Raw genomic sequence first — 12273 nt, forward strand, 5'->3', positions numbered from 1 at the left:
AAAAAAAATTATATGTTGTATCTTGAAAAGTTGCATTATGTATAATTATACATGTTAAACTCAACAAACATCTATGTTTGAAGAGACATGGAAGTCTAGGAAGGACATTGTTTCATTTATATATATATATATATATATATATATATATATATATATATATATATATATATATATATATATCTATAATCTATAATATATTAAAATGTCAGAATATTTGAAAAACATTTTGAACTACTTTATCCATTTAATTTTAAATGTATTACATATATGCCATCAACATTTCCGTACATTAATTTTAAATATAAAATAAAACTAATTACTTTACTTTGTAACGGTAAATATTTAAATCTAATAAAAATTAGTGACATGTTATAAAACAAAACTAAATAGTAGATCTAGTTGAATGAAAAATTAATCAGTTACGTTGTTGCAAATAACATTTGTGAGAACTTCAATCTCAGTTATATATATGAGGTTTGGAAAAATTGGGAGTTGAGATTCACCCATTTAACCTAAAATGAGGAATCGTTCTCTAACATATTGAATTATTATTAAGAAATTGGTAGGAAAAATTGATAATGTAATAGTTTAATTGTATAAGTTGATATCAAAGAAAAAAGATAGTATAGTGTAGTATATGAATTATATGGACTGGGACTACCATTAAGTATATTTCAAAATTGTCATTTAATATCACTTAGGCAAAATGAATGTTTATATATATAAAAAGAAGTATCAAACCTAACGATGGAGATGAAATGAGATTTGGAAGGATAAAGTAATAATATGTCTTTTGGACATTAAAGTTACATCATATGCTAAATTTTCCAATACGATGAAAACAAGACAAGAACCAAAACGAATTAGAACACTCCAATTTCTCTATCCTTTCATTTGGATGGAGACATCATTTGAGAATGTGGTAGTTTATCAACAACGATCGTATGATTAGATATAAATTTTGCAGTTTTTAAGAAACCGTCAAATTGTAGCAACCTTATTGAATAATTTGTACATAACCTTCTTTTAACCTGCCAAAAATTACGATACGTAAAAACTTCTTGTAAATTTCTTTCACGTCAATCAAGCAAATAACTAGAAAACTAACCACATTAACTAATAAACTATCTTTGAAATGGCATCAAAGAGACATGGAAATATATTAAATAGAAAGAGCTATAAGTAATAATAATTTTTTAAAAAAAAAAAAAAATCTAAAACTTGAACAAATAATAGAGCAGCTTTCAAGAATATACCTTTCATTTATTTCCACAACAATATTTTAATTATAGTAATCATATTTTAATTATACTAACCAGTATATATAATTGCTACAATTAAAATAGAGAGGTTTTAAAAAATAGAAAAAGTTGATAAAATTTACCCTCTGTAAGTATAAAACCACCAAAATACAAAATTCGTTACGTTTGATTTTTTTACACAGTATAAATATTTTTGTTAATGTTATATTTTTTAAAAGTTTCCATAAAAAAAAATACCGCTGTTAAATTTCTCCAAGTTATTTTACCATTTTTGAAGCTGGGACATTAATTTGAGCTATATGTTTCACATGTACTATCAGCAATATCACCACCAAAAGTGATGAATTTAACACAAGATATCAGTTTGTAAATATAAATTTACAACTTTTATGATGGATGGTGATCATCCATTCAAATGAAATTCATAGTTATCTCTGCTTTGCTAGATTATCATTTGGTTCAAAATTTAAATAAAAAAGCTTTTACAAATCTATTTTTTGTAAAGTACTCGAAACTTTGAGGAGTTGAAAGTGGATAACAAAATAAAAGTGTCTTAGGAAAAGAAATCAAATACATCTTATGCCATATAACAAGAAGAGAAGACTTGCCTGTGGGATGCTTTCAATAAAATAAGGTGTGGAGGATCTCCGGAATTGAGCTTGAATAGTTCCTTAACAATGAAGGGACATGTAGATATACTGACATACATAGAGAGGATGATGCAGTGTTAGATATATATTTGTAGAGCTATACATACTCCACGAGCAAGAAGATGTTAAAAAAATTATAGGCAAGTTGCAAAAACCACTCCACGGCATTGGTTTCCTCCGTACATAGAAGTTGAGTTAAATTGATCTAATTTTAATGTCCGAGAGTTTGATTTCTTTCCTAGTTTGAGAGATTAGTTTTTACGGAAATAAAATTTGCACTTTGAAAAGTTTGAGGTTTATGTTTTACAATTTGGTGTTTGGTGCTCGTAATGGATTGAGCGTTTTGAGTTCGGTTTATAATATAATTCACATTATGTTCCGATAATTTTCATTCAACTCTATTTTTTTTTATTGTTTTCATGCTTCACAAATTCATTTTCGTTTCGTCTTCAATTATTTTCGGTTTCCAACGCTCTCCTAGTTTTCAGTAATAATTATAATCAACTCTCCAAAACATCTTAATGGTGCAATCATTACCAACCATTATACTTCCAAACATCTTAGAGGTGCAATCATTACCAACCATTATACTTTATGGGTTGTTTTTACAATTTGCCAAATAAAAATCCTATATATTCACCTTTTAAAGCTAACATAAACTTTTATATTTACATTGTCTTGGATAACCGATGGGTTTTTAGTTTTTGAAAATCAAACTTACGAATATCTCTTTCACCTCTAAAGTCTAAATTTCTTGCTTTTGTTATTTACTTTTTGTCAATGTCTTTAAAAATCAATCCAAGTTTTTAAAACCATGGTTAGTTTTTAAATTTTGATTGAGAATTCAACTTTTTTTTTTTTCAAAAGATGAAAACCATTATAAGAAATTGAGAGTGAAAGAAACATGATTTTCAAAAGCCAAAAACAAAAAACCAAATGGTTATCAAACAAACGTAGAGATTCATAAACTACTGCAATCAAATCACATTTATTTGCTGTGACATCGATATTTAAAGAAAAAGATGAGCAGGTAAAAATTAAGAGTGATTAAAGTACTAATTCAACAAAAAAAAAATCATCTTTTTTCTTTTCACAAGACATTAAATCAACTAGGTCTATAGTTATTTCAAGTCAACAGTATGTCACTTTTGTTCTTTTTTCATTTTTTCATGAAAAGACCACATCTTCTCCAAAGCCTATATGAACAGGGAAATAATTGGCTAACCATCTTTATCCCAAAAAATCAAAATTCAGTCTATGAACAACATTTGGATTAAGTTGGAAAGTAATCAGAAAACCTTCGATGATAAGTTCTCTCCCTTTGAGTTCTTTTGGAGGTATGTGTATACTTTACAGCTTCTTTGGTGGGGTTATAGTCACAGGAAATTCTTTTACAGTTAAAATTTTTCTGTGGAATGGTTCTTTCAGAAGTTTAATTTTGCATTTGCTCGTTATAGGGATGTTCGTTTGATAATTGGAGAGTTCCTCCTCCTGTTCTCCATCCACCTCTTTCAAAGAGAAAGGTTGTTTTCTTTGGCTTTGAGGGTGTGCACGATATTGTGGAATCTTTGGAGGAGAGAAACAATGAAAGTGTTTTGTGGAGTGGAGAGAGACCCTAGTGAGGTTTGGTCACCGGTGAGTTTTCACGTTTTCCTCTAGGCTTCACTCTTCAGTTTTGGAGACTTTTTGTAAATATATTCCCTAGGCAATATTTTACTTAGTTAGAATCCCTTTCTCCGGGATGTTTCCTGAGCTTGGATTTTTTTTATACGAACACCCTTGTATTCTTTCATTTTTCCCTCAACAAAAGCACTTGATTGGATTCAATAAAATTTTCTACTATTCATTATGTCTCTCTTTTTCACCCTTATATATTGCATTTTTTATCAGGGAAAAAACAATATAAGAATGTGAAATGTCAGTACATATATGCGAACATAAGAGAATTTTGGTTTGAACTTACTTTGTGAGAAGCTCAAGTTGGAAAATGAACTTAAAAAATGATCGGTAAGTAAAAAAAAGAACATTGTTTCCTTGCAAATGAAAGGCTCCAAACAAAAGAAAGATAGGTGACTTTTTCAACAAAAATGACAGATTACCTCCCAAAACTCAGCAATAGAACTATCCAAAAGATTGCAGTAAGCCATGATTCTTCTTTATAGAACATCCAGATCTGATTTTATATGAAAGGACAAATAAAGATATTCAGCTTCCGGATGACTAATGAACTCATGAAAGAAAACAATTATAAAGAAGTTATGCTAAATGATCGACCCAAAAGTTTAAACTAGTGAGTGAAAGGAAATTTAATTATATATCATTCAACACTTTCCCTCACTCGTGGGATCAAAATAGGAAGAAGATTCAACGAGTAGAAAATGAATATTAATTGGGGAGTAAATAATATTGCAAGGGATTAAACATAAAGCATCTCAAATCACACTACTCCAGTACCGTCTTAAATCACCAAGTGACCCAAAAGTTTAAGCTAGTGAATAAAGGTAAACTTAATTATATATAATTAGATAATATTGAGTTAAGATGTAAAATTTTCTTTTGAAGGTTAAGCCTAATTTCAAAAGTCTCAAAATGAGGCATTATTGAGTCTGTGCCTTCTAACAAGAAGATGGTATTTCAGTTAATCATAAACCATCTAAAAGCTATAAGCGTAAATGATAAGAAATCTAAGACTTACTGACAAAACTGTGGCATCTATACAGAAATCAATCAGTGTTGTCACCATCCAGTGTCTGCAAATAGATTATAATTAAATTTGTTAATCTCTAAATGAGAAAAAAAACGAATAAAGCATAATATTAGCCAACGAGGATATTCCGTCATCAACAAGAAAAAAATGTAAATAGTTTATGCAAAGCCAAATTAACATCAGCAGGGATTGCATAGCAAAAAATTATTACTGTTATTGTACCATAAGAATCTAGTTTTTCAATTATAGAAGTGTTATTCATGCTAGACAAACTATTCAACAAGAATCAAATCAACTCCATAGAGTCTAACGTATCTTTAATCACTCTAAATCATATCGATGTTTAATTTTGAAAATCCGTATTAACCTACAACAATTAGGTATCAAGAAAACTCAATAAAAAATTAACTTCTAGATAGGTGGCTACCCTGGAAAGGATTGTACCTTTGACCTCTTTTAGCCAACCATACCATAAGATTAACATTTGAACACATTTTATTTCAGATAATTGTAGGTGGTCAAGCCAAGTTGCAGCACATTTCGTCAATATAATGCATGAGCATACGAAACTAATGCTCAAAGTACATGGAAGGAAACAAGCCCAGAACCAAAATTCTATCATTAAATACTAACTCTGAAGGAATAAAAACACTCCAAAACCTGATCATACAGACCTAATATATATTTCCCTTCATCCTCTTTCACATTTCACTTCCTCTATTTATAACCAACTCCAGACCTAATAACTAATATGCCCTTAGTATCTTAATAATATTCACGGTGAGTTCTACCTTAGCTTAATAATATTTGTGGCACATGTATTTCACATTTCACTCAAGGAATTCTGAGAAGAACACACAACTGATGAAATAAAATTAAGAAAGAATGGAAAGGAAAAATTACGGTGTAAAAAACTCGATGCGGAAAGGTGAACCCGCACTAAAAAGATAGACCAAATTTACCGCCATCAAACAACTCAAAACAATGAAAACTATTTTTGCAATCATAACATTGGACTGCTTACTGTGCTGCTGATCCATGCCAATCCTGTACGCCAAAAACCAAATTTTTTTTTAAGAATATGATAAGGAGTAGTGAAGTTTCATAAACTACAAGTCATTGGACAAATAATAAAATCACATCGATCCTTCTACTGAATTCTCAATCATGTTTTCCTTTATTCTGTTAATGGTAATTAGACGTAATGCCAAAGTTAAGTCGTGGTTAGTTTGTTGTGCGTGTAACGAAATTGACAAGTAAAGAATACAAAAACGTAAAATAATAGAGACGATCGACGCACATATATATAGTCACTAAGAATGTGCTAGCTACCTCCACACAGTCAAGAGAGAACAATTTTTTTAGAGAGAATATTTTTAAAATACAAAACGACGCTACTAAGATCATTAGAGAGTTTATACAATGCTAAATAACAAGTTCATCATGCCTTAACTGGGACTATGTTAGTACATTGTATTGAAGGGTAGTTCTTAGGGGTGAAGGTTCCTAGCACTCTCAAAACCACTGGTTGGTTTATGTTTATCATCTTGTGAAATTGTTTGAATAGATATTCTCAACAACAATACAGACTCTATTAGTTTTACTGATACATACTTGTTTGGATTCCTGATCAGAACATGGTACATGATATCTTCAAAGGATTCCTGAGATGATAGTTGCCACAACTGCCAAAGAATGTAGGCACATGTAGTAATGCTGTCCGGAAGAAGAGTTGTTTAGATCTAACAACAAAAGTAGTAAAAATCAAAGAATTCAACCCATAACCACTACCAGTAAGAAAAACATCGCTACTTATTTTTCTAGAAACGGAAACAAGACTACCTCATTGAATTAGTGAAATAAGTCTAGTGCTTGATATCTCGTTGAGTTAATGAAATGAGTCTAATGCTCACAGTAAAAAAAGAAACAAACAAACAAACAAGGAAAAAGGAAAATTCAACCCAAAAACTGAAACTGACGAACAACCATAGGAACTTAACTCATCTTGTAAAGATTGTGACGTTTTTCTACTTTTCCAATGTGGAATCCCCTCAAGATAGTGTCTCTTTGGATTCACTATTCATAGACTTTGATAACATATTAGACAAACATAAAGTTTCATCTCAAAATCAATTGATTATGAGAGAAATAATCTATATATCTTATAACAATTGTGAGGTCTCTCCACTGTTCAACATGGGATCGTCAACACATGAACATCAAGTAAGTAAACATATTTCAACAAATTAAATATACATAATTGAAATAGGAACTGTCAAGCATCAAGATAGATCAACCAAACCCCAACAAGAAATAGCATATTCAATTAAGAGGAATTCACAAAAATTATTCACATTAAAATATCATATTGTCAAACATGGTTTAAAATGGAAGGCAAGCTAGACAAGGATAAGAAGTAATTACCCGCTGAAACACACCAGAAAAACTATCCAAATTGTTGAAGTAATCCAGTTTGCTTCCTTGTAGGAAATCCATGTCTGATAAATTAGAAAAAGAAATCATCTTTTATGTAGTAGATAGGCTGGATGCTTATCCTTCTAGCATGCAACAATAAGACGAGCAGAAACTGATTACAAGAAAAACATAATTAAACCAACAATCCTTCATGAGTTTAATATAAAATTTACATCAAAATCTTAAACAATAAGCAAAAGCCCAGTATCTGCATATGTTCAGTGTTCTTAAATCAGAGTGAAAAACTTCATAAAGCATAAATCATTTATATTTCAGATTAAATCAAAGACTTGTATGATCGGTTTCCATCTAATTGACCAATCAAATTACAATTCCATACTGAATTGTGGAAAGAGAAGCAACAAGCGAGATGGAAGAACATGGTGGGGTTGGGGTTAGCTTTGATTCATAATTGTTGTGGGAAGGATGAAAAGATAAATGTATCAAGAGAGCAATGATCGTCAATATGTAGCAAGCGAACTTGTAAATGCTTAGACAACGACGAATCTCTACATATTTCTAAAATAGTTTGATATTGTCCACTTTGGACACCTATGATATCACTTATTTCCCTAACCTATGTGAAATTTTGTTTACACTCCTAACAGTAAACTTCACATAAAATCAAGTGCACCCAAATGGTCTAGCAATATACAACCTCCATTCACAACATAAAGAGGTTAAGCTAGAGATACAATTAAATGTACGCAAAGTCAAATTTTCATTAAATGGAAATTATTATAAGAAAATGAAACTTTACATACTGCAATAGCTACGATGCTGATATAAATGTCAATTACGGTTGCCACCATTACCCTGAAACACATATTTACAAACCTAAATGAACAAATCATAAAAGAAGAAAAAATAAGAATAATAATAAGTCCAACACCACACCACAATTGAAATGACAATAAAGGAAAGTACACCGAATAACACAAATTTCCCCAGTGATTAATTACTCACACGGGTCCTCCACAATTTGAACACAAGAATTTTATAATAATAATTTTTTTTCTCTTAAAAAGAAAACGGATCTCTTCATTAATGTAATGAAATGACACTAATGTTCAAAGTACACTGTTGTGAAATAACGATAGTTTAAACCTAGAGATTAGGAAGTGCGCTAGAGCCTCCCAACTAAGTTGACGCGCTCCCTTAACACTCTCATCATAACCAAAATTATAATAAGACAACTACGACCCAACTTAACATGTCAACAAACGAAGAAACATCCTGAGCAATACAAAGCTAAAAGCAGAGTAGAACAATCACATAACAAACAATCAATTACTTTCCATCTTCTTTATGAGAATTGAGAACTACATGAATCAGATCCTCCTTTTAGCATACTACTATTGCAAGATTTATTAAGAAAAATAAAATTAAGCTTCAATATAAATCAGATCCACCTTCCAATCTTCATTTTAGTACATACTTATCCAATTTTAGTTTTATACTTTAAATTTCTAGATGAAATACTAATGCACACGAACATGTTTTTTCAAAAGTTTACCAAGAGAATAGGTTCAAAAAGATATTGAAAGTGCTACACAAAATCTACCCATTTTGAGAGGCTAAATTTGAACATTTTACCACTATATTACTCCAATCTAGGGGCATTCAAAAAACCCGATGATCCAAAAATAGATGTACCCAACCCAAACTTATTGTTAATGTGTGTATTAATTATATATAAAAAATGTCCCTGACCTATGTATTTTGTATAAAAAATATTTCTAAATTTTCAAAAAAATTAAAAATACCCTTAAAATTTAAAATGAAGTTCAAAAAGATCTTTATGCGTTAGTTTTAGAGTAAAACCGGTAAAGCTTTGTTTCAAAAATACTTCTAACTTAAAAAATTAAAATTCTTACAATATTTTAAAATAAAAGTATCTCCTTTTAAGACATACCAAAATAATAAATAGTGAAAACAAAAAATAAAGGTATTTAGCTATTAACACAAACTTAACTGATTTACAAATTTGTTTAAACATCTAAGTCCTGAAAATCCCTTGGTGAGGCTTCCTTTATTCCATTTCTTCTTTTTATAATCCATATACCTTAATTAAATCATGCAACTCTTATTTATTTATGAGAATTTCGAAAAATAGAAAGAAAAAAAAAAGCTATTTACCCTCGATAGAAAAAATTACTAAAAGATAAAATTCATCCAACTTTAAATGAGAGGTAAATATTTTGTCAATTTTTTCTATTTTTGACAATTTTTTTTATTTATTTTAGATAAAAGGGAAGTAAAAGGATATTTAAGAAGGTAGGAAAGAAAAAAAAAATGAAAAATAGGGAAGTAGGGTGGTCTTAACATTTCCATCTATATACCCATAACAGTTTATGTGCAGTTATTGTCCATTTATCTTAGGGGTGGACATTCAAATCGTAAAAATCGAACCGTTTCTTAAAACTGAATCGAATCGAAAACTCAATGAACTTGAAAATTACAGTTCGGTCACATCGAAATTGAAACTGAACAGAAACTACTATTTATTTATTTATATATTTAAAAAAACAAAAAGAGTAAAACCAAATTGCTTAACAAAACCGAATTTAAAATGGGACCAAAGCTAGTTATTTTTCTTAATCTTTTAAAAATACCAAAACCGAACTGAGCCGCATTTATGTGGTTACCAAACCAAACCATTTCAACCCTAGTTTATTTAGTTTAGATAAACAAATGTCAAATAGTTAAAAAAAAAACAGGAGAGTAAGAAGGTATCAAAGAAGAGAAGAGAAAAGATGGAATATAGATAAGTGGAGCGGTCTTAACGATTTCTAATTGTCAAACTTTTGAAAGTTGATGGGTATTTTTAGAACGGTTTTCATCTAAAATCAAGGATAAGAATATCTTTTTTTTTGACACATTTTGAAAGTGTTGGGGATATTTTTTTAAACTTTTTAAAGTTAAAAGTATTGTTCACGCAAAGTACAAAGCCTAGGGGTATTCTATATAATTTACCCAATATATATTGCTTATGATACAATAATAATAACAACTGTTATTATTATTATTAACTACTTGATTTCATTACTTTTTTAAATAATTTATTTTCAACAACTCATACAAATAGTCTTTTAGGATTTTGAAAAATAAAAAGAAGTTATTATATAAATTGAAATTAGTTATTTCAATATATATATATATATATATATATATATGCATATATCAAAATAGTTAAATCAAACATTTTACTTTTTTAGAACAAAATTTAAATAAACGAGTTGAGTCAGTGAAAAGTAACCCAACTCAAATGTTTCATAATTGAGTTTGGGCTAATTGTTTAAGAAGGATTATTTGAGATGAAATTTAGGGTCCGGAATAATTGGGTAAGATCGATAAACTCCTTCAACCAAATCCTGCACACACAATCAACGAACACTAACCCTACCCCAATCACACAACGAAGACGTCGAAGCACATTGGAACGGAAATATACACAAACGATCACTAGATACATGAACAGAACAACTGAAACAGATCGATTATGTATGAAAACAAAGAGAGGGAGGCAGGCAGAAATACAAAGAAGGATTCGAAATGATAAGAAATAAAGTGAAAAACGCAAAATATGGAGAAGAGAGAGTACCGTGAGAGAATTTGTTCGCGAAAAGGAGAGCCATCAGTGGCGACTGTGTAAACTAGAGCTGTAGCCATTGTGCAGCCTAATAGAAGGAAGAGAATCCTCCATCCAATTACCGCTGAGCTCGCCATTGATACTGAGAGAGAGTGGTGAGTGGAAATTGTAGAAGGAGAAAAAAGCAGATTGAAGACGATGGAAGTTAGGAGAGACAATAAGGGACATGTCCACTTGGTCTTAGCTTTTTCCTCTTTTCCTTTTCGTTTCTTTGGATTTATGCATCTTAGTGGAAAAAACAAAAAAACAAAACAACGAAATTAGATTTGGTTTGGCCTTGTGGATTTGCTTTGTCTATTTGCCTCGTCAAACTCTTTAACAACAAATCGTCGTGTAATAAATTAAAAAATCATCAAAAATAACATATTTACACCTAAAAAAAAGTTCACTTTTAGTAAACCATCCAAGATTGGTGATGGAATATGATACATGGGCAGTAAAATAATGATCAATTTACTCAACACTAAAGTTGGTCCACTATTCTTCGGTTGTAGTATCCGATTAGGTGAAGTAAATTGAGAGAGGGATAGAAATTAATAATGACTCATCATTATTGTGTTTTGCAACGATATTTCAAAAGTTTATAATAACCTTATAGTAGTCGATTATTCTTCTTTTAAGCCAAGATAAACTTAACCAGATGCTAACCCCTAAATAACTCATATTCTTATAGCAATTAGTTATCGCTACTTTGGTTGAGACTATACTAACAACTTAGTAATTCTTATAAGTGTAACTCTCCATCTTTGGATTTTAGAGATAAGAATTATTATGCTCCAAACTGTGGAAAATCAATATAAAAATCGATAAAAAGAGACTTTATCCATATATGGAGTTCGCGGTGTTTCGAATCCTATAATACAACCCTCCAAAGGAAATATCACTCCCAGGACAGACAAGCAAGCGCATTATAGGAATCTCACGATACAACCTAATGGAAGAGACCGTGAGACATGTTATGATCACATATCTTTCACCCACTTACTATGAACTACTTCCCCTATTCGCTTTGATATTAATACATGCAAACACTCTTCAAATGGAGTTCGCTCCTATGCGCAGCCCAAAGTCCTGCATGGACCTCACGGTGTGAACTCTTAGGGATGCTAGAGCTAAAAGTACGCTATTTTTCCCTAGTTGAAGAGTTCTATGACGGTTTTAAAGGGTACTCATAAAATTAGGATCATATTTAGGCTGACTTAAACATATCACAAGTCTAGGTGAAATATCCAGCATAATCATTATAACATATTTTAACCTACGACATCCACATGATAAACCAGCTTTATTATCTGATCACATCTCTCGCACGTGCTCATAAAACTAGGTTAATTATGCTCGTGAACTGATTACGATCTCCAGGTACGTAACAGGTGTTCCACAAACTATCAACTTAAAAAACCTCCAATCTTAGTCATCTTATCTGACTTGTTGACAAAACAGAATAAAATGAGCCTCTTCTAACTAGTTTTACAAGATATCGACTTAATTCTATGAAAATTCTGATTGATATGATTTTAACCTAGG

The 12273-nt window shown here is 30.5% G+C and overlaps 1 protein-coding gene across 2 annotated transcripts; it reads right to left on the reverse strand.

Moving 5' to 3' along the window:
- Positions 1-750: 750 nt before the first annotated feature.
- On the reverse strand, positions 751-10964 carry LOC103496574 (uncharacterized). Of its 2 annotated transcripts, XM_008458489.3 has the most exons (9): positions 10699-10964; positions 7859-7910; positions 7044-7117; positions 6234-6335; positions 5523-5666; positions 4608-4662; positions 4012-4085; positions 1871-1960; positions 751-1031 (listed from the first exon to the last, which is right to left on the reverse strand). In XM_008458489.3, exons 1-9 carry the CDS (start codon positions 10821-10823, stop codon positions 998-1000), a joined length of 750 nt encoding a protein of 249 aa, XP_008456711.2. In that variant the 5' UTR covers positions 10824-10964; the 3' UTR covers positions 751-997. The 2 variants fall into 2 exon arrangements, with proteins under 2 accessions (XP_008456711.2, XP_050938617.1); XM_051082660.1 differs by lacking the exon at positions 7859-7910 and having other exon boundaries at positions 6234-6304; positions 10699-10904.
- Between the last annotated feature and the right edge of the window lie 1309 nt (positions 10965-12273).

The sequence above is a fragment of the Cucumis melo genome, chromosome 3, assembly GCF_025177605.1.
Source record: "Cucumis melo cultivar AY chromosome 3, USDA_Cmelo_AY_1.0, whole genome shotgun sequence".
Taxonomy (NCBI): Eukaryota; Viridiplantae; Streptophyta; class Magnoliopsida; order Cucurbitales; family Cucurbitaceae; genus Cucumis; species Cucumis melo.

Coding starts and splice junctions, on each gene's coding strand:
- LOC103496574 (XM_008458489.3), bottom strand. CDS start 10,823: ATGGCGAGCTCAGCGGTAATTGGATGGAGGATTCTCTTCCTTCTATTA. Junction 4,663..5,522: donor CGCATCGAGTTTTTTACACC/GTAATTTTTCCT, acceptor ATCTATTTGCAG/ACACTGGATGGTGACAACAC. Junction 1,961..4,011: donor CTATTGCTGAGTTTTGGGAG/GTAATCTGTCAT, acceptor TATGTATGTCAG/TATATCTACATGTCCCTTCA.